This window comes from Procambarus clarkii, chromosome 1 (assembly GCF_040958095.1).
Source record: "Procambarus clarkii isolate CNS0578487 chromosome 1, FALCON_Pclarkii_2.0, whole genome shotgun sequence".
Classification (NCBI taxonomy): Eukaryota; Metazoa; Arthropoda; class Malacostraca; order Decapoda; family Cambaridae; genus Procambarus; species Procambarus clarkii.
In genome coordinates this window covers 24,062,352-24,084,509 of record NC_091150.1, presented here as the reverse complement: position 1 = coordinate 24,084,509, position 22,158 = coordinate 24,062,352, and the positions used below count along the sequence as shown (strand labels likewise).

Here is a 22,158-nt window from a genome sequence, read left to right as displayed (position 1 = left end):
GCACCACTCTCAGACACTCCCCCAGCACCACTCTCAGACACTCCCCCAGCACCACTCTCAGACACTCCCCCAGCACCATTCACAGACACTACCCCAGCACCACTCTCAGACACTCCCCCAGCACCACTCTCAGACACTCCCCCAGCACCACTCACAGACACTCCCCCAGCACCACTCAGACACTCCCCCAGCACCACCCAAACACTCTCCCAACACCACTCAGACACTCCCCCAGCACTACTCACAGACACTCCCCCAGCACCACTCAGACACTCCCCCAGCACCACTCTCAGACACTCCCCCAGCACCACTCTCAGACAGTCCCCCAGCACCACTCACAGACACTCCCCCAGCACCACTCAGACACTACCCCAGCACCACTCACAGACACTCCCCCAGCACCACTCAGACACTCCCCCAGCACCACTCACAGACACTCCCCCAGCACCACTCAGACACTCCCCCAGCACCACTCTCAGACACTCCCCCAGCACCACTCTCAGACACTCCCCCAGCACCACTCACAGACACTTCCCCAGCACCACTCACAGACACTCCCCCAGCACCACTCACAGACACTCCCCCAGCACCACTCACAGACACTCCCCCAGCACCACTCACAGACACTTCCCCAGCACCACTCACAGACACTCCCCCAGCACCACCCAGACATTCCCCCAGCACCACCCAAACACTCCCCCAGCACCAATCTCAGACACTCCCCCAGCACCACTCTCAGACACTCCCCCAGCACCACTCACAGACACTCCCCCAGCACCACTCATGGACACTACCCCAGCACCACTCTCAGACACTCCCCCAGCACCACTCTCAGACACTCCCCCAGCACCACTCACAGACACTCCCCCAGCACCACTCAGACACTCCCCCAGCACCACCCAAACACTCCCCCAACACCACTCAGACACTCCCCCAGCACTACTCACAGACACTCCCCCAGCACCACTCAGACACTCCCCCAGCACCACTCTCAGACACTCCCCCAGCACCACTCTCAGACACTCCCCCAGCACCACTCACAGACACTCCCCCAGCACCACTCAGACACTACCCCAGCACCACTCACAGACACTCCCCCAGCACCACTCAGACACTCCCCCAGCACCACTCACAGACACTCCCCCAGCACCACTCAGACACTCCCCCAGCACCACTCTCAGACACTCCCCCAGCACCACTCTCAGACACTCCCCCAGCACCACTCACAGACACTTCCCCAGCACCACTCACAGACACTCCCCCAGCACCACTCACAGACACTCCCCCAGCACCACTCACAGACACTCCCCCAGCACCACTCACAGACACTTCCCCAGCACCACTCACAGACACTCCCCCAGCACCACCCAGACATTCCCCCAGCACCACCCAAACACTCCCCCAGCACCAATCTCAGACACTCCCCCAGCACCACTCTCAGACACTCCCCCAGCACCACTCAAAGACACTCCCCCAGCACCACTCTCAGACACTCCCCCAGCACTACTCTCAGACACTCCCCCAGCACCGCTCACAGACACTCCCCCAGCACCACTCACAGACACTCCCCCAGCACCCCGAAACTCCCTCAGCAGCACCCAGACACTCCCCCAGCACCCAGACACTCCCCTATCACCCAGACACTCCCCCCCACACACAGACACTCCCCCAGCACCCATACGCTCCCCCAGCACCCAGACACTCCCCCAGCACCCACTCACTCCTCGGCACCCAGACACTACCCCAGCACCTAGACACTCACCCAGCTGACCCAGACACTTCCCCAGCACCCAGACACTCACCCAGCAGCACCCAGACACTCCCCCAGCACCCAGACACTCACCCAGCAACACCCAGACACTTCCCCAGCACCACCCAGACACTCCCCCAGCACCACCCAGACACTCCCCCAGCACCACCCAGACACTCCCCCAGCAACACCCAGACACTTCCCCAGAACCCAGACACTCCCCCAGCAGCACCCAGACACTCCCCCAGCACCCAGACACTCCCCCAGCACCACCCAACACTCCCCCACCAACACCCAGACACTCCCCCAGCACCCAGACACTCCTCCAGCACACAGACACTCCCCTAGCACACAGACACTCCCCCAGCACGCAGACACTCCCCCATCACCCAGACACTCCCCCAGAACACAGACACTCCCCCAGCACCACCCGGACACTCCCGAAGCACCCAGACACTCCCTCGGCACCCAGACATTCCCCCACCACCCAGTCACTCCCCCGGAACCCAGATACTCCCCCAGCACCCAGACACTCCCCCAGCAGCACCCAGACATTCCCCCAGCAGTACCAGACACTCCCCCAGCACCCAGACACTCCCCCAGCAACACCCAGACACTCCCCCATCACCCAGACACTCTCCCAGCACCCAGACACTCTCCCAGCACCCAGACACTCCCCCAGCACCCAGACACTCCCCCAGCACCCAGATACTCCCCAGCACCCAGACACTCCCCCAGCATCCAGACATTCCTTCATTACCCAGACACTCCCCCAACACCCAGACACTCCCCCAGCACCCAGACACTCCCCCATCAGCACCCAGACACTCCCCCAGCAGCACCCAGACACTCCCCCAGCACCACCCAGACACTACCCCAGCACCCAAACATTCCTCCATCACCTAGACACTCCCCCATCAGCACCCAGACACTCCCCCAGCAGCACCCAGACACTCCACAAGCACCACCCAGACACTCCCCCAGCACCCAGACACTCCCCCAGCACCCAGACACTCCCCCAGCACCACCCAGACACTCCCCCAGCACCAAGACACTCCCCCAGCACCACCCAGACACTCACCCAGCACCACCCAGGCACTCCCCCAGCACCATCCAGACACTCCCCCAGCATCACTCACAGACACTCCCCCAGCACCACCCAGACACTCCCCCAGCACCACTCACAGACACTCCCCCAGCACCACTCACAGACACTCCCCCAGCACCACCCAGACACTCCCCCAGCACCAATCACAGACACTCCCCCAGCACCACCCAGACACTCCCCCAGCACCACCCAGACACTCCCCCAGCACCACCCAGACACTCCTTCAGCACCACTCACAGCCATTCCCCCAGCACCACTCACAGACACTCCCCCAGCACCACCCAGACACTCCCCCAGCACCACTCACAGACACTCCCCCAGCACCACTCAGACACTCCCCCAGCACCACCCAGACACTCCCCCAGCACCACTCAGACACTCCCCCAGCACCACTCACAGCCACTCCCCCAGCACCACCCAGACACTCCCCCAGCACCACTCACAGACACTCCCCCAGCACCACCCAGACACTCCCCCAGCACCACTCACAGCCATTCCCCCAGCACCACCCAGACATTCCCCCAGCACCACTCACAGACACTCCCCCAGCACCACTCACAGACACTCCCCCAGCACGACCCAGACACTCCCCCAGCACCAATCACAGACACTCCCCCAGCACCACCCAGACACTCCCCCAGCACCACCCAGACACTCCCCCAGCACCACCCAGACACTCCTTCAGCACCACTCACAGCCATTCCCCCAGCACCCCTCAAAGACACTCCCCCAGCACCACCCAAACACTCCCCCAGCACCACTCACAGACACTCCCCCAGCACCACCCAGACACTCCCCCAGCACCACTCACAGACACTCCCCCAGCACCACCCAGACACTCCCCCAGCACCACTCACAACCATTTCCCCAGCACCATTCACAGACACTCCCCAGCACCACCCAGACACTCCCCCAGCACCACTCACAGACACTCCTCCAGCACCACCCAGACACTCCCCCAGCACCACTCACAGACACTCCCCCAGCACCACTCAGACACTCCCCCAGCACCACCCAGACACTCCCCAAGCACCACCCAGACACTCCCCAGCACCACTCACAGCCACTTCCCCAGCACCACTCAGACACTCCCCAGAACCACTCACAGACACTCCCCCAGCGCCACCCAGACACTCCCCCAGCACCACCCAGACACTCCCCCAGCACCACCCAGACACTCCCCCAGCACCACTCACAGACACTCCCCAGCACCACTCACAGACACTCCCCCAGCACCACTCACAGGCACTCCACCAGCACCAGCCAGACACTCACCCAGCACCACTCACAGACACTCCCCCAGCACCACCCAGACACTCCCCCAGCACCACTCACAGACACTCCCCCAGCACCACTCACAGACACTCCCCAGCACCACTCACAGACACTCCCCCAGCACCACTCACAGGCACTCCACCAGCACCACCCAGACACTCACCCAGCACCACTCACAGACACTCCCCCAGCACCACCCAGACACTCCCTCAGCACCACTCACAGACATTCCCCCAGCAACACTCAAAGACACTCCACCAGCACCACCCAGACACTCCCCCAGCACCTCCCAGACACTTCTCCAGCACCACCCAGACACTCCCCCAGCAACAAACAGACACTCCCCCAGCACCACTCACAGACACTCCCCCAGCACCACTCACAGACACTCCCCCAGCACCACTCACAGACACTCCCCCAGCACCACTCACAGACACTCCCCCATCACCGAGACCGTAGCACCCAGGCACTCCCCCAGCCGCACCCAGGCACTCCCCCAGCAACACCCAGACACTCCCCTAGCACGCAGACTCTCCCCCAGCAGCATCCAGACATTCCCCTATCACCCAGACACTCCCCCAGCACCACCCAGACACTCCCCCAGCACCCAAACACTCCCCCAGCACACAGACACTCCCCCAGCACACAGACACTCCCCCATCACCCAGACACTCACCCAGCACCCAGACACTCCCCCACCACCACGCAGACACTCCCCCATCACCCAGACACTCCCTCAGCAACACCCAGACACTCCCCCAGCACCCAGACACTCCCTCAGCAACACCCAGACACTCCCCCAGCACCCAGACACTCCCCCAGAATCCAGACACTCCCCCAACACCCAGACACTCACCCAGCAGCACCCAGCTACTCCCCCGGCACCCAGACACTCCCCTAGTACCCAGATACTCACCCAGCAGCACCCAGACACTCATCCAGCAGCACCCAGATACTCCCCCAGCACCCAGACACTCACCCAGCAGCACCCAGACACTCCCCCAGCACCCAGACACTCCCCCAGCACCCAGAGACTCACCAGCAGCACCCAGACACTCCCCCAGCACCCCGACACTCACCCAGTAGCACCCAGACACTCCCCCATTACCCAGACACTCACCCAGCTGCATCCAGACACTCACTCAGCAGCATCCAGACACTCACCCAGCACCCAGCACCCAGACACTCACCCAGCAGCATCCAGACACTCACCCAGCAGCATCCAGACACTCCCCCAGCACCCAGACACTCACCCAGCAGCATCCAGACACTCCCCCAGCACCCAGACACTCACCCAGCACCCAGACACTCCCCTGGCACCCAAATACTCACCCAGCAGCACCCAGACACTCCCCTAGCACCCAGACACTCACCCAGCACCCAGACACTCCACCACCACCCAGACACTCCCTCAGCACCCCCCAGACACTCCCTCAGCACCCCCCAGACACTCACCCATCACCCAGACACTCCCTCAGCAACCCCCAGATACTCCCCCATCACCCGGACACTCCCCCAGCACCACCCAGACACTCCACCACCACCCAAACACTCCCCCATCACCCAGACACTCCCTCAGCACCCCCCAGACACTCCCCCAACACCCAGACACTCCCTCAGCACCACCCAGACACTCCCCCAGCACCACCCAGACACTCCACCAGCACCCAGACACTCCCCCATCAGCACCCAGACACTCCCCTACCACCTCCCAGACATTCCCCCATCACCCAGACACTCCCTCAGCAACACCCAGACACTCCCCCATCACCCAGACACTCCCCCAGCACCACCCAGACACTCCACCACCACCCAAACACTCCCCCATCACCCAGACACTCCACCACCACCCAAACACTCCCCCATCACCCAGACACTCCCTCAGCAGCATCCAGACACTCACCCAGCACCTAGACACTCCCCCAGCACCACCCAGACACTCCCCCACCACCACCCAGACACTTACCCATCACCCAGACACTCCCCCAGCACCCAGACACTCCCCCATCAGTACCCAGACACACCCCCAGCACCACCCAGACACTCCCCCAGCAGCATCCAGACACTCCCCCATCACCCAGATACTCCTCCAGCACCCAAACACTCACCCAGCAGCACCCAGACACTCCCCCAGCACCCAGACACTCCCCCAGCACCCAGACACTCCCCCAACATGCAGACACTCCCCCAGCACCCAGACACTCCCCCAGCACCCAGATACTCCTCCAACACGCAGACACTTCCCCAGTACCACCCAGACACTCCCCCAGCACCCAGACACTCCCCCAGCAACACCCAGACACTCCCCTAGCACCCAGACACTCCCCCAGCACCCAGACACTCCACCAGCAGCACCCAGACACTCCCCCAGCACCACTCACAGACACTCCCAAAGCACCACCCAAACACTCCCCCAGCACCACTCACAGCCATTTCCCCAGCACCACTCACAGACACTCCCCAGCACCACCCAGACACTCCCCCAGCACCACTCACAGACACTCCCCCAGCACCACCCAGACACTCCCCCAGCACCACTCACAGACACTCCCCCAGCACCACTCAGACACTCCCCCAGCACCACCCAGACACTCCCCCAGCACCACTCAGACACTCCCCCAGCACCACTCACAGCCACTCCCCCAGCACCACCCAGACACTCCCCCAGCACCACTCACAGACACTCCCCCAGCACCACCCAGACACTCCCCCAGCACCACTCACAGCCATTCCCCCAGCACCACCCAGACATTCCCCCAGCACCACTCACAGACACTCCCCCAGCACCACTCACAGACACTCCCCCAGCACGACCCAGACACTCCCCCAGCACCAATCACAGACACTCCCCCAGCACCACCCAGACACTCCCCCAGCACCACCCAGACACTCCCCCAGCACCACCCAGACACTCCTTCAGCACCACTCACAGCCATTCCCCCAGCACCCCTCAAAGACACTCCCCCAGCACCACCCAAACACTCCCCCAGCACCACTCACAGACACTCCCCCAGCACCACCCAGACACTCCCCCAGCACCACTCACAGACACTCCCCCAGCACCACCCAGACACTCCCCCAGCACCACTCACAACCATTTCCCCAGCACCATTCACAGACACTCCCCAGCACCACCCAGACACTCCCCCAGCACCACTCACAGACACTCCTCCAGCACCACCCAGACACTCCCCCAGCACCACTCACAGACACTCCCCCAGCACCACTCAGACACTCCCCCAGCACCACCCAGACACTCCCCAAGCACCACCCAGACACTCCCCAGCACCACTCACAGCCACTTCCCCAGCACCACTCAGACACTCCCCAGAACCACTCACAGACACTCCCCCAGCGCCACCCAGACACTCCCCCAGCACCACTCACAGACACTCCCCCAGTACCACCCAGACACTCCCCCTGCATCACTCACAGACACTCCCCCAACACCACCCAGACACTCCCCCAGCACCACTCTCAGACACTCCCCCAGCACCACTCACAGACACTCCCCCAGCACCACTCACAGACACTCCCCCAGCACCACTCACAGACACTCCCCCAGCACCACCCAGACACTCCCCCAGCACCACTCACAGCCATTCCCCCAGCACCACTCACAGACACTCCCCCAGCACCACTCACAGACACTCCCCCAGCACCACCCAGACATTCCCCCACCACCACTCACAGACACTCCCCCAGCACCACTCACAGACACTCCCCCAGCACCACTCACAGACACTCCCCCAGCACGACCCAGACACTCCCCCAGCACCACTCTCAGACACTCCCCCAGCACCACTCACAGACACTCCCCCAGCACCACTCACAGACACTCCCCCAGCACCACTCACAGACACTCCCCCAGCACCACCCAGACACTCCCCCAGCACCACTCACAGCCATTCCCCCAGCACCACTCACAGACACTCCCCCAGCACCACTCACAGACACTCCCCCAGCACCACCCAGACATTCCCCCAGCACCACTCACAGACACTCCCCCAGCACCACTCACAGACACTCCCCCAGCACCACTCACAGACACTCCCCCAGCACGACCCAGACACTCCCCCAGCACCAATCACAGACACTCCCCCAGCACCACCCAGACACTCCCCCAGCACCACCCAGACACTCCCCCAGCACCACCCAGACACTCCTTCAGCACCACTCACAGCCATTCCCCCAGCACCCCTCAAAGACAATCCCCCAGTACCACCCAAACACTCCCCCAGCACCACTCACAGACACTCCCCAAGCACCACCCAGACACTCCCCCAGCACCACTCAAAGACACTCCCCCAGCACCACCCAGACACTCCCCCAGCACCACTCACAGCCATTTTCCCAGCACCACTCACAGACACTCCCCAGCACCACCCAGACACTCCCCAGCACCACTCACAGACACTCCCCCAGCACCACTCAGACACTCCCCCAGCACCACCCAGACACTCCCCAAGCACCACCCAGACACTCCCCAGCACCACTCACAGCTACTTCCCCAGCACCACCCAGACACTCCCCCAGCACCACTCACAGACACTCCCCCAGCGCCACCCAGACACTCCCCCAGCACCACTCACAGACACTCCCCCAGCACCACCCAGAAACTCCCCCAGCATCACTCACAGACACTCCCCCAGCACCACCCAGACACTCCCCCAACACCACTCTCAGACACTCCCCCAGCACCACTCACAGACAATCCCCCAGCACCACTCACAGACACTCCCCCAGCACCACTCACAGACACTCCCCCAGCACCACCCAGACACTCCCCCAGCACCACTCACAGACACTCCCCCAGCACCACCCAGACACTCCCCCAGCACCACTCACAGACACTCCCCCAGCACCACTCACAGACACTCCCCAGCACCACTCACAGACACTCCCCCAGCACCACTCACAGGCACTCCACCAGCACCACCCAGACACTCACCCAGCACCACTCACAGACACTCCCCCAGCACCACCCAGACACTCCCCCAGCACCACTCACAGACACTCCCCCAGCACCACTCACAGACACTCCCCCAGCACCACCCAGACACTCCCCCAGCACCACTCACAGACACTCCCCCAGCACCACCCAGACACTCCTCCAGCACCACTCTCAGACACTCCCCCAGCACCACTCACAGACATTCCCCAGCACCACTCACAGACACTCCCCCAGCACCACTCACAGGCACTCCACCAGCACCACCCAGACACTCACCCAGCACCACTCACAGACTCTCCCCCAGCACCACCCAGACACTCCCCCAGCACCACTCACAGACATTCCCCCAGCAACACTCAAAGACACTCCACCAGCACCACCCAGACACTCCCCCAGCACCTCCCAGACACTTCTCCAGCACCACCCAGACACTCCCCCAGCAACAAACAGACACTCCCCCAGCACCACTCACAGACACTCCCCCAGCACCACTCACAGACACTCCCCCATCACCGAGACCGTAGCACCCAGGCACTCCCCCAGCCGCACCCAGGCACTCCCCCAGCAACACCCAGACACTCCCCTAGCACGCAGACTCTCCCCCAGCAGCATCCAGACATTCCCCTATCACCCAGACACTCCCCCAGCACCACCCAGACACTCCCCCAGCACCCAAACACTCCCCCAGCACACAGACACTCCCCCAGCACACAGACACTCCCCCATCACCCAGACACTCACCCAGCACCCAGACACTCCCCCACCACCACGCAGACACTCCCCCATCACCCAGACACTCCCTCAGCAACACCCAGACACTCCCCCAGCACCCAGACACTCCCCCAGCACCACCCAGACACTCCCCCATCACCCAGACACTCCCTCAGCAACACCCAGACACTCCCCCAGCACCCAGACACTCCCCCAGCATCCAGACACTCCCCTAACACCCAGACACTCACCCAGCAGCACCCAGCTACTCCCCCGGCACCCAGACACTCCCCTAGTACCCAGATACTCACCCAGCAGCACCCAGACACTCACCCAGCAGCACCCAGATACTCCCCCAGCACCCAGACACTCACCCAGCAGCACCCAGACACTCCCCCAGCACCCAGACACTCCCCCAGCACCCAGAGACTCACCAGCAGCACCCAGACACTCCCCCAGCACCCCGACACTCACCCAGTAGCACCCAGACACTCCCCCATTACCCAAACACTCACCCAGCTGCATCCAGACACTCACTCAGCAGCATCCAGACACTCACCCAGCACCCAGCACCCAGACACTCACCCAGCAGCATCCAGACACTCACCCAGCAGCATCCAGACACTCCCCCAGCACCCAGACACTCACCCAGCAGCATCCAGCATCCAGACACTCCCCAGCACCCAGACACTCACCCAGCACCCAGACATTCCCCTGGCACCCAAATACTCACCCAGCAGCACCCAGACACTCCCCTAGCACCCAGACACTCACCCAGCACCCAGACACTCCACCACCACCCAGACACTCCCTCAGCACCCCCCAGACACTCCCTCAGCACCCCCCAGACACTCACCCATCACCCAGACACTCCCTCAGCAACCCCCAGATACTCCCCCATCACCCGGACACTCCCCCAGCACCACCCAGACACTCCACCACCACCCAAACACTCCCCCATCACCCAGACACTCCCTCAGCACCCCCCAGACACTCCCCCAACACCCAGACACTCCCTCAGCACCACCCAGACACTCCCCCAGCACCACCCAGACACTCCACCAGCACCCAGACACTCCCCCATCAGCACCCAGACACTCCCCCACCACCTCCCAGACATTCCCCCATCACCCAGACACTCCCTCAGCAACACCCAGACACTCCCCCATCACCCAGACACTCCCCCAGCACCACCCAGACACTCCACCACCACCCAAACACTCCCCCATCACCCAGACACTCCACCACCACCCAAACACTCCCCCATCACCCAGACACTCCCTCAGCAGCATCCAGACACTCACCCAGCACCTAGACACTCCCCCAGCACCACCCAGACACTCCCCCACCACCACCCAGACACTTACCCATCACCCAGACACTCCCCCAGCACCCAGACACTCCCCCATCAGTACCCAGACACTCCCCCAGCACCACCCAGACACTCCCCAGCACCACCCAGACACTCCACCAGCACCCAGACACTCCCCCATCAGCACCCAGACACTCCCCCACCACCTCCCAGACATTCCCCCATCACCCAGACACTCCCTCAGCAACACCCAGACACTCCCCCATCACCCAGACACTCCGCCAGCACCACCCAGACACTCCACCACCACCCAAACACTCCCCCATCACCCAGACACTCCACCACCACCCAAACACTCCCCCATCACCCAGACACTCCCTCAGCAGCATCCAGACACTCACCCAGCACCCAGACACTCCCCCAGCACCACCCAGACACTCCCCCACCACCACCCAGACACTTACCCATCACCCAGACACTCCCCCAGCACCCAGACACTCCCCCATCAGTACCCAGACACTCCCCCATCACCGAGACCGTAGCACCCAGGCACTCCCCCAGCCGCACCCAGGCACTCCCCCAGCAACACCCAGACACTCCCCTAGCACGCAGACTCTCCCCCAGCAGCATCCAGACATTCCCCTATCACCCAGACACTCCCCCAGCACCACCCAGACACTCCCCCAGCACCACCCAGACATTCCCCCTGCACCCAGACACTCCCCCATCACCCAAACACTCACCCAGCACACAGACACTCCCCCAGCACACAGACACTCCCCCATCACCCAGACACTCACCCAGCACCCAGACACTCCCCCACCACCACGCAGACACTCCCCCATCACCCAGACACTCCCTCAGCAACACCCAGACACTCCCCCAGCACCCAGACACTCCCCCAGCACCACCCAGACACTCCCCCATCACCCAGACACTCCCTCAGCAATACCCAGACACTCCCCCAGCACCCAGACACTCCCCCAGCATCCAGACACTCCCCCAACACCCAGACACTCACCCAGCAGCACCCAGCTACTCCCCCGGCACCCAGACACTCCCCTAGTACCCAGATACTCACCCAGCAGCACCCAGACACTCACCCAGCAGCACCCAGATACTCCCCCAGCACCCAGACACTCACCCAGCAGCACCCAGACACTCCCCCAGCACCCAGACACTCCCCCAGCACCCAGAGACTCACCAGCAGCACCCAGACACTCCCCCAGCACCCCGACACTCACCCAGTAGCACCCAGACACTCCCCCATTACCCAGACACTCACCCAGCTGCATCCAGACACTCACTCAGCAGCATCCAGACACTCACCCAGCACCCAGACACTCACCCAGCAGCATCCAGACACTCACCCAGCAGCATCCAGACACTCCCCCAGCACCCAGACACTCACCCAGCAGCATCCAGACACTCCCCCAGCACCCAGACACTCACCCAGCACCCAGACACTCCCCTGGCACCCAAATACTCACCCAGCAGCACCCAGACACTCCCCTAGCACCCAGACACTCACCCAGCACCCAGACACTCCACCACCACCCAGACACTCCCTCAGCACCCCCCAGACACTCCCTCAGCACCCCCAGACACTCACCCATCACCCAGACACTCCCTCAGCAACCCCCAGATACTCCCCCATCACCCGGACACTCCCCCAGCACCACCCAGACACTCCACCACCACCCAAACACTCCCCCATCACCCAGACACTCCCTCAGCACCCCCCAGACACTCCCCCAACACCCAGACACTCCCTCAGCACCACCCAGACACTCCCCCAGCACCACCCAGACACTCCACCAGCACCCAGACACTCCCCCATCAGCACCCAGACACTCCCCCACCACCTCCCAGACATTCCCCCATCAGCACCCAGACACTCCCCCACCACCTCCCAGACATTCCCCCATCACCCAGACACTCCCTCAGCAACACCCAGACACTCCCCCATCACCCAGACACTCCCCCAGCACCACCCAGACACTCCACCACCACCCAAACACTCCCCCATCACCCAGACACTCCACCACCACCCAAACACTCCCCCATCACCCAGACACTCCCTCAGCAGCATCCAGACACTCACCCAGCACCCAGACACTCCCCCAGCACCACCCAGACACTCCCCCACCACCACCCAGACACTTACCCATCACCCAGACACTCCCCCAGCACCCAGACACTCCCCCATCAGTACCCAGACACTCCCCCAGCACCACCCAGACACTCCCCCAGCAGCATCCAGACACTCCCCCATCACCCAGATACTCCTCCATCACCCAAACACTCACCCAGCAGCACCCAGACACTCCCCCAGCACCCAGACACTCCCCCAGCACCCAGACACTCCCCCAACATGCAGACACTCCCCCAGCACCCAGACACTCCCCCAGCACCCAGATACTCCTCCAACACGCAGACACTTCCCCAGTACCACCCAGACACTCCCCCAGCACCCAGACACTCCCCCAGCAACACCCAGACACTCCCCTAGCACCCAGACACTCCCCCAGCACCCAGACACTCCCCCAGCAGCACCCAGACCCTCCCCCAGCAACACCCAGACACTCCCCCAGCACCCAGACACTCCCCAGCAGCACCCAGACACTTCCCCAGCAGCACCCAGACACTCCCCCAGCAGCACCCAGACACTTCCCCAGCAGCACCCAGACACTCCCCCAGCAGCACCCAGACACTCCCCATCACCCAGACACTCCCCCAGCACCACTTAGACACTCCCCCAGCACCCAGACACTCCCCCAGCACCCAGACACTCCCCCAGCACCACCTAGACACTCCCCCAGCACCCAGACACTCCCCCAGCACCCAGACACGCCCCATCACCCAGACACTCCCCCAGCACCACCTAGACACTCCCCCAGCACACAGACACTCCCCCAGCACCCAGACACTCCCCCAGCACCCAGATACTCCCCCAGCACCCAGACACTCCCCCAGCACCCAGACACTCCCCCAGCTCCCGGACACTCCCCCAGCACCACCCAGACACTCCCCCAGCACCCAGACACTCACTCAGCAGCATCCAGACACTCCCCCAGCACCCAGACACCCCCCAGCAGCACCCAGACACTTCCCCAGCAGCACCCAGACACTCCCCCAGCAGCACCCAGACACTTCCCCAGCAGCACCCAGACACTCCCCCAGCAGCACCCAGACACTCCCCATCACCCAGACACTCCCCCAGCACCACTTAGAAACTCCCCCAGCACCCAGACACTCCCCCAGCACCCAGACACTCCCCCAGCACCACCTAGACACTCCCCCATCACCCAGACACTCCCCCAGCACCACCTAGACACTCCCCTAGCACCCAGACAATCCCCCAGCACCCAGACACTCCCCCAGCACCCAGATACTCCCCCAGCACCCAGACACTCCCCCAGCACCCAGACACTCCCCCAGCTCCCAGACACTCCCCCACCACCACCCAGACACTCCCCCAGCACCCAGACACTCCCCCAACACCCAGACACTCACCCAGCAGCACCCAGACTCTCCCCCAGCATCCAGACACTCCCCCAGCACCCAGACACTCCCCCAGCACCACCCAGACACTCCCCAGCACCCAGACACTCCCCCAGCACCCAGACACTCCCCCAGCACCATCCAGACACTCCCCCAGCACCCAGACACTCCATCAGCACCATCCAGACACTCCCCCAGCACCCAGACACTCCCTCAGCAACACCCAGACACTCCCCCAGCATCACCCAGACACTCCCCAGCACCCAGACACTCCCCCAGCATCACCCAGACACTCCCCCAGCATCCAGACACTCCCCCAGCACCACCCAGACACTCCCCCAGCATCACCCAGACACTCCCCCAGCACCTAGACACTCCCTCAGCAACACCCAGACACTCCCCCAGCACCCAGACACTCCCCCAGCATCACCCAGACACTCCCCAGCATCCAGACACTCCCCCAGCATCACCCAGACACTCCCCCAGCACCCAGACACTCCCCCAGCATCCAGACACTCCCCCAGCACCCAGACACTCCCCCAGCACCATCCAGACACTCCCCCAGCACCCAGACACTCCATCAGCACCATCCAGACACTCCCCCAGCACCCAGACACTCCCTCAGCAACACCCAGACACTCCCCCAGCATCACCCAGACACTCCCCAGCACCCAGACACTCCCCCAGCATCACCCAGACACTCCCCCAGCATCCAGACACTCCCCCAGCACCACCCAGACACTCCCCCAGCATCACCCAGACACTCCCCCAGCACCTAGACACTCCCTCAGCAACACCCAGACACTCCCCCAGCACCCAGACACTCCCCCAGCATCACCCAGACACTCCCCAGCATCCAGACACTCCCCCAGCATCACCCAGACACTCCCCCAGCACCCAGACACTCCCCCAGCATCCAGACACTCCCCCAGCACCCAGACACTCCCCCAGCATCACCCAGACACTCCCCAGCACCCAGACACTCCCCCAGCATCACCCAGACACTCCCCCAGCACCCAGACACTCCCCCAGCATCCAGACACTCCCCCAGCACCCAGACACTCCCCCAGCATCACCCAGACACTCCCCAGCACCCAGACACTCCCCCAGCATCACCCAGACACTCCCCCAGCACCCAGACACTCCCCCAGCACCCAGACACTCCCCCAGCACCCAGACACTCCCCCAGCATCACCCAGACACTCCCCAGCACCCAGACACTCCCCCAGCATCACCCAGACACTCCCCCATCACCCAGACACTCCCCAGCACCCAGACACTCCCCCAGCACCCAGACACTCCCCCAGCACCACCCACCAATGAGAGCCAGCAGCAGCAGCAGGCTGGGCCAGCTATGGGAACCCCCCAGCAAGAGGGTGTTCTTGTGGGGGAAATAATAGTTAGGTGTGTGTTGGTACCACCAGGCGGCGTCCTCGGGCGTCAGGCCCTTGGCGTCCGGCCCGACGGAGCAGGAAGCCGGCTCATCGGTGCCGTCGCCGCAGTGGTCGAAGCCGTCGCAGCGCAACATTTTGGGGATGCAGCGGTGGTTATCGCACATGAGGTCCGTCAGCGTGTAGCAGCCTGGAGGGAGGAAGAGGCATCAGGTGGAAGATAAATTTCCTCAACGGGCCAGAGAACTCAAATCAGAAAACGGGACAGTACGTCAATTTCGCGACAAGCTCCCATTTTCGATTGCTTGGCCCTAGGTAACGCCTACGTGCGAAATGCGACGTTCTTTTCGAGAGGACATTTTGCACAAGGACCGAACCGCTCCAGAAGATAAACAAACGACGTTTCGGTCCGTCCTGGACCATTAGCACAATCGACTTGACAATGGTCCAGGCCGGACCGAAACGTCGTCGTCTCCTCATCTTCTGGTGTGTGTTTGGTCTCCACACACTCTCCCGTTTTCTGTTCTGGGTCCTCTGGTAGGTTAGGATAAGGGCACTTTAGTACAATGGTTTCTTGACGTTGGGGAACCTTGGGAGGACGAGCTGACCACGTAATGTTGAGTGCAATGCGAGAGCAAGGCGCACTTAAGTGCACTTAGGGAAGTAAACAAAGGCCTGAGGGTAATACACCCTGGACCCGTATTCACGAAGCAGTTACTCAAGCATTTACGGACCTGTTCATCTGTTCTCAATCTTTGGCGGCTTTGTTTACAATTAAAAATTAGTTAATGAGTTCCGAAGCACCAGGAGGCTGTTAATACCAATAACAACAATTGATTGGCAAGTTTTCATGCTTGTAAACTGTTTAATAAATGTAACCAAAGCCGTCATAGACTGAGGATAGATGTACAGATTCGTAAGTGCTTGCGGAACTACTTTACGAATCCGAGCGAATCCGTTAAGACGTTCACATGAGACTGAGAACTCACTTCCCAGGTAGCTGAAGGAGGTGTAGACGATGGCCAGCTTGGAGTCCTTGGTGAAGGCGCCCTTCAGCCTGACGTAGAAGCCGGTGTCGACGGCGGCGACGTGTTCCTGGCCCCTGCTGGCCGCCCCGCCCCCCTTCACCGTCTCCAGCAGGTAGTCTTCGCTGGTCACCCCTTGACGCACCTCCAGCACGGTGTCTGGCACTGTGGGGGAGGCAAGGTGGTGAGGGAGAGGCAAGGTGGTGAGGGAGAGGCAAGGTGGTGAGGGAGAGGCAAGGTGGTGAGGGAGAGGCAAGGTGGTGAGGGAGAGGAAAGGTAGTATACCTGTATATATATATATATATATATATATATATATATATATATATATATATATATATATATATATATATATATATATATATATATATATGTATATATATACATATATATATACACACACACACAACTCACCCATGTCATCAAACTGGAGGAGCCGGATGGAGAGGTGGGACTTGAAGGCGTAGTTCTGGGGTGGGCGGAGGATCCACACACAGTCGTACATGGTGAGGTTCTTATCGCCCCGCGACATCTTCATCATGGTGATCGTGCCCCCGAAGTTGGTCACGAACCCCCCGCAGTCTGTCGGTCACCACATGCGCCAGATGAGACACCTTAACATGACGGGCCACTAGTATAGTGGCCTCGATGAGGACATTAAGCCAGCGGCTTGTTAAAGGTCCCCATCATTAACTTCTGTCATAACACATAGTGTATATTGTTGGCGTATGCTGACTATACATACACTATACTTGTATTTATTTCATGTATACTTGTATACTTCATGTATTTATTCCAAGTGATTTTCTACTAGTTTTGTATAGGAAAAACGTGTGATTTCGTGCTTGTTAATACAAAATACAGGTGATGTTGGACTACAGTCTTGTATCCTACAGTAAGCACAGTATCCTACAGTAAGGACAGTATCCTACAGTAAGGACAGTATCCTACAGTAAGCACAGTATCCTACAGTAAGCACAGTATCCTACAGTAAGCACAGTATCCTACAGTAAGCACAGTATCCTACAGTAAGCACAGTATCCTACAGTAAGCACAGTATCCTACAGTATGGACAGTATCCTACAGTAAGCACAGTATCCTACAGTAAGCACAGTATCCTACAGTAAGGACAGTATCCTACAGTAAGCACAGTATACTACAGTAAGCAAAGTATACTACAGTGAGCACAGTATACTACAGTAAGCACAGTATACTACAGTAAGCACAGTATACTACAGCAAGCACAGTATCCTACAGCAAGCACAGTATCCTACAGTAAGCACAGTATACTACAGTAAGCACAGTATACTACAATAAGCACAGTATACTACAATAAGCACAGTATATTACAGTAAGCACAGTATACTACAGTAAGCACAGCATGCTACAGTAAGCACAGTATACTACAGTAAGCACAGTATACTACAATAAGCACAGTATACTACAATAAGCACAGTATATTACAGTAAGCACAGCATGCTACAGTAAGCACAGCATGCTACAGTAAGCACAGTATACTACAATAAGCACAGTATACTACAGTAAGCACAGTATACTACAATAAGCACAGTATACTACAATAAGCACAGTATACTACAGTAAGCACAGTATCCTACAGTAAGCACAGTATCCTACAGTATGGACAGTATCCTACAGTAAGGACAGTATCCTACAGTATGGACAGTATCCTACAGTAAGCACAGTATCCTACAGTAAGCACAGTATCCTACAGTAAGCACAGTATCCTACAGTAAGCACAGTATCCTACAGTATGGACAGTATCCTACAGTATGGACAGTATCCTACAGTAAGCACAGTATCCTACAGTAAGCACAGTATCCTACAGTAAGGACAGTATCCTACAGTAAGCACAGTATCCTACAGTAAGCACAGTATCCTACAGTAAGCACAGTATCCTACAGTAAGGACAGTATCCTACAGTAAGCACAGTTTCCTACAGTAAGCACAGTATCCTACAGTATGGACAGTATCCTACAGTATGGACAGTATCCTACAGTAAGCACAGTATCCTACAGTAAGCACAGTATCCTACAGTAAGCACAGTATCCTACAGTAAGCACAGTATCCTACAGTAAGCACAGTATCCTACAGTATGGACAGTATCCTACAGTAAGCACAGTTTCCTACAGTAAGGACAGTATCCTACAGTAAGCACAGTATACTACAGTAAGCACAGTATCCTACAGTATGGACAGTATCCTACAGTAAGCACAGTTTCCTACAGTAAGCACAGTATCCTACAGTAAGGACAGTATCCTACAGTAAGCACAGTTTCCTACAGTAAGGACAGTATCCTACAGTAAGCACAGTATCCTACAGTAAGGACAGTATCCTACAGTAAGCACAGTATCCTACAGTAAGCACAGTATCCTACAGTAAGGACAGTATCCTACAGTATGGACAGTATCCTACAGTAAGCACAGTATACTACAGTAAGCACAGTATACTACAGTAAGCACAGTATCCTACAGTATGGACAGTATCCTACAGTAAGCACAGTTTCCTACAGTAAGGACAGTATCCTACAGTAAGCACAGTATCCTACAGTAAGCACAGTATCCTACAGTAAGCACAGTATCCTACAGTAAGCACAGTATCCTACAGTAAGCACAGTATCCTACAGTAAGGACAGTATCCTACAGTAAGCACAGTATCCTACAGTAAGCACAGTATCCTACAGTAAGGACAGTATCCTACAGTATGGACAGTATCCTACAGTAAGCACAGTTTCCTACAGTAAGGACAGTATCCTACAGTAAGCACAGTATCCTACAGTAAGCACAGCATGCTACAGTAAGCACAGCATGCTACAGTAAGCACAGTATACTACAGTAAGCACAGTATTCTACAGTAAGCACAGTATTCTACAGTAAGCACAGTATTCTACAGTAAACACAGTATTCTACAGTAAGCACAGTATACTACAGTAAGCACAGTATTCTACAGTAAGCACAGTATTCTACAGTAAGCACAGTATTCTACAGTAAGCACAGTATTCTACAGTAAGCACAGTATTCTACAGTAAGGACAGTATCCTACAGTAAGCACAGTATACTACAGTAAGCACAGTATACTACAATAAGCACAGTATTCTACAGTAAGCACAGTATTCTACAGTAAGCACAGTATTCTACAGTAAGCACAGTATTCTACACTAAGCACAGTATTCTACAGTAAGCACAGTATACTACAGTAAGCACAGTATACTACAGTAAGCACAGCATGCTACAGTAAGCACAGTATACTACAGTAAGCACAGTATACTACAGTAAGCAAAGTATACTACAGTGAGCACAGTATACTACAGTAAGCACAGTATACTACAGTAAGCACAGTATACTACAGCAAGCACAGTATCCTACAGCAAGCACAGTATCCTACAGTAAGCACAGTATACTACAGTAAGCACAGTATACTACAATAAGCACAGTATACTACAATAAGCACAGTATATTACAGTAAGCACAGTATACTACAGTAAGCACAGCATGCTACAGTAAGCACAGTATACTACAGTAAGCACAGTATACTACAATAAGCACAGTATACTACAATAAGCACAGTATATTACAGTAAGCACAGCATGCTACAGTAAGCACAGCATGCTACAGTAAGCACAGTATACTACAATAAGCACAGTATACTACAGTAAGCACAGTATACTACAATAAGCACAGTATACTACAATAAGCACAGTATACTACAGTAAGCACAGTATCCTACAGTAAGCACAGTATCCTACAGTAAGCACAGTATACTACAGTAAGCACAGTATCCTACAGTAAGCACAGTATACTACAGTAAGCGCAGCATGCTACAGTAAGCACAGTATACTACAGTAAGCACAGTATACTACAGTAAGCAAAGTATACTACAGTGAGCACAGTATACTACAGTAAGCACAGTATACTACAGTAAGCGCAGTATACTACAGTAAGCACAGTATCCTACATTAAGCACAGTATACTACAGTAAGCACAGTATCCTACAGCAAGCACAGTATACTACAGTTAGCACAGTATACTACAATAAGCACAGTATACTACAATAGGCACAGTATACTACAATAAGCACAGTATACTACAGTAAGCACAGTATCCTACAGCAAGCACAGGATACTACAGTAAGCACAGTATACTACAGTAAGCACAGTATACTACAATAGGCACAGTATACTACAATAAGCACAGTATACTACAGTAAGCACAGTATCCTACAGTAAGCACAGTATACTACAATAAGCACAGTATACTACAATAAGCACAGTATACTACAATAAGCACAGTATACTACAGTAAGCACAGTATACTACAGTAAGCACAGTATACTACAATAAGCACAGTATCCTACAGTAAGCACAGTATCCTACAGTAAGCACAGTATCCTACAGTAAGGACAGTATCCTACAGTAAGCACAGTATACTACAGTAAGCACAGTATACTACAATAAGCACAGTATCCTACAGTAAGCACAGTATCCTACAGTAAGGACAGTATCCTACAGTAAGCACAGTATCCTACAGTAAGCACAGTATACTACAATAAGCACAGTATACTACAATAAGCACAGTATACTACAGTAAGCACAGTATACTACAATAAGCACAGTATACTACAATAAGCACAGTATACTACAATAAGCACAGTGCACTACAATAAGCACAGTATACTACAATAAGCACAATATACTACAGTAAGCACAGTATACTACAGTAAGCACAGTATACTACAGTGAGCACAGTATACTACAGTAAGCACAGTATACTACAGTAAGCACAGTATACTACAGTAAGCACAGTATCCTACAGTAAGCACAGTATACTACAGTGAGCACAGTATACTACAGTAAGCACAGTATACTACAGTAATCACAGTATACTACAGTAAGCACAGTATCCTACAGTAAGGACAGCATCCTACAGTAAGCACAGTATCCTACAGTAAGGACAGTATCCTACAGTAAGCACAGTATACTACAATAAGCACAGTATACTACAGTGAGCACAGTATACTACAGTGAGCACAGTGTACTACAGTAAGCACAGTATACTACAATAAGCACAATATTCTACAGCAAGCACAGTATACTACAGTGAGCACAGTATAC

At 57.5% G+C, this 22,158-nt stretch overlaps 1 protein-coding gene across 1 annotated transcript in view; it reads right to left on the bottom strand.

The window, feature by feature from the left end:
- Culd (CUB and LDLa domain) overlaps positions 1 to 22,158 on the bottom strand; it is a 109,244-nt gene that overhangs the window by 21,539 nt on the left and 65,547 nt on the right. The window contains exons 11-13 of the mRNA XM_069321177.1: positions 17,445 to 17,612; positions 16,995 to 17,195; positions 15,932 to 16,195 (exon numbers count right to left, since the gene is read on the bottom strand). Coding sequence (XP_069177278.1) covers positions 15,932 to 16,195; positions 16,995 to 17,195; positions 17,445 to 17,612 — 633 coding nt within the window. The remainder of the gene's footprint in view (positions 1 to 15,931; positions 16,196 to 16,994; positions 17,196 to 17,444; positions 17,613 to 22,158) is intronic.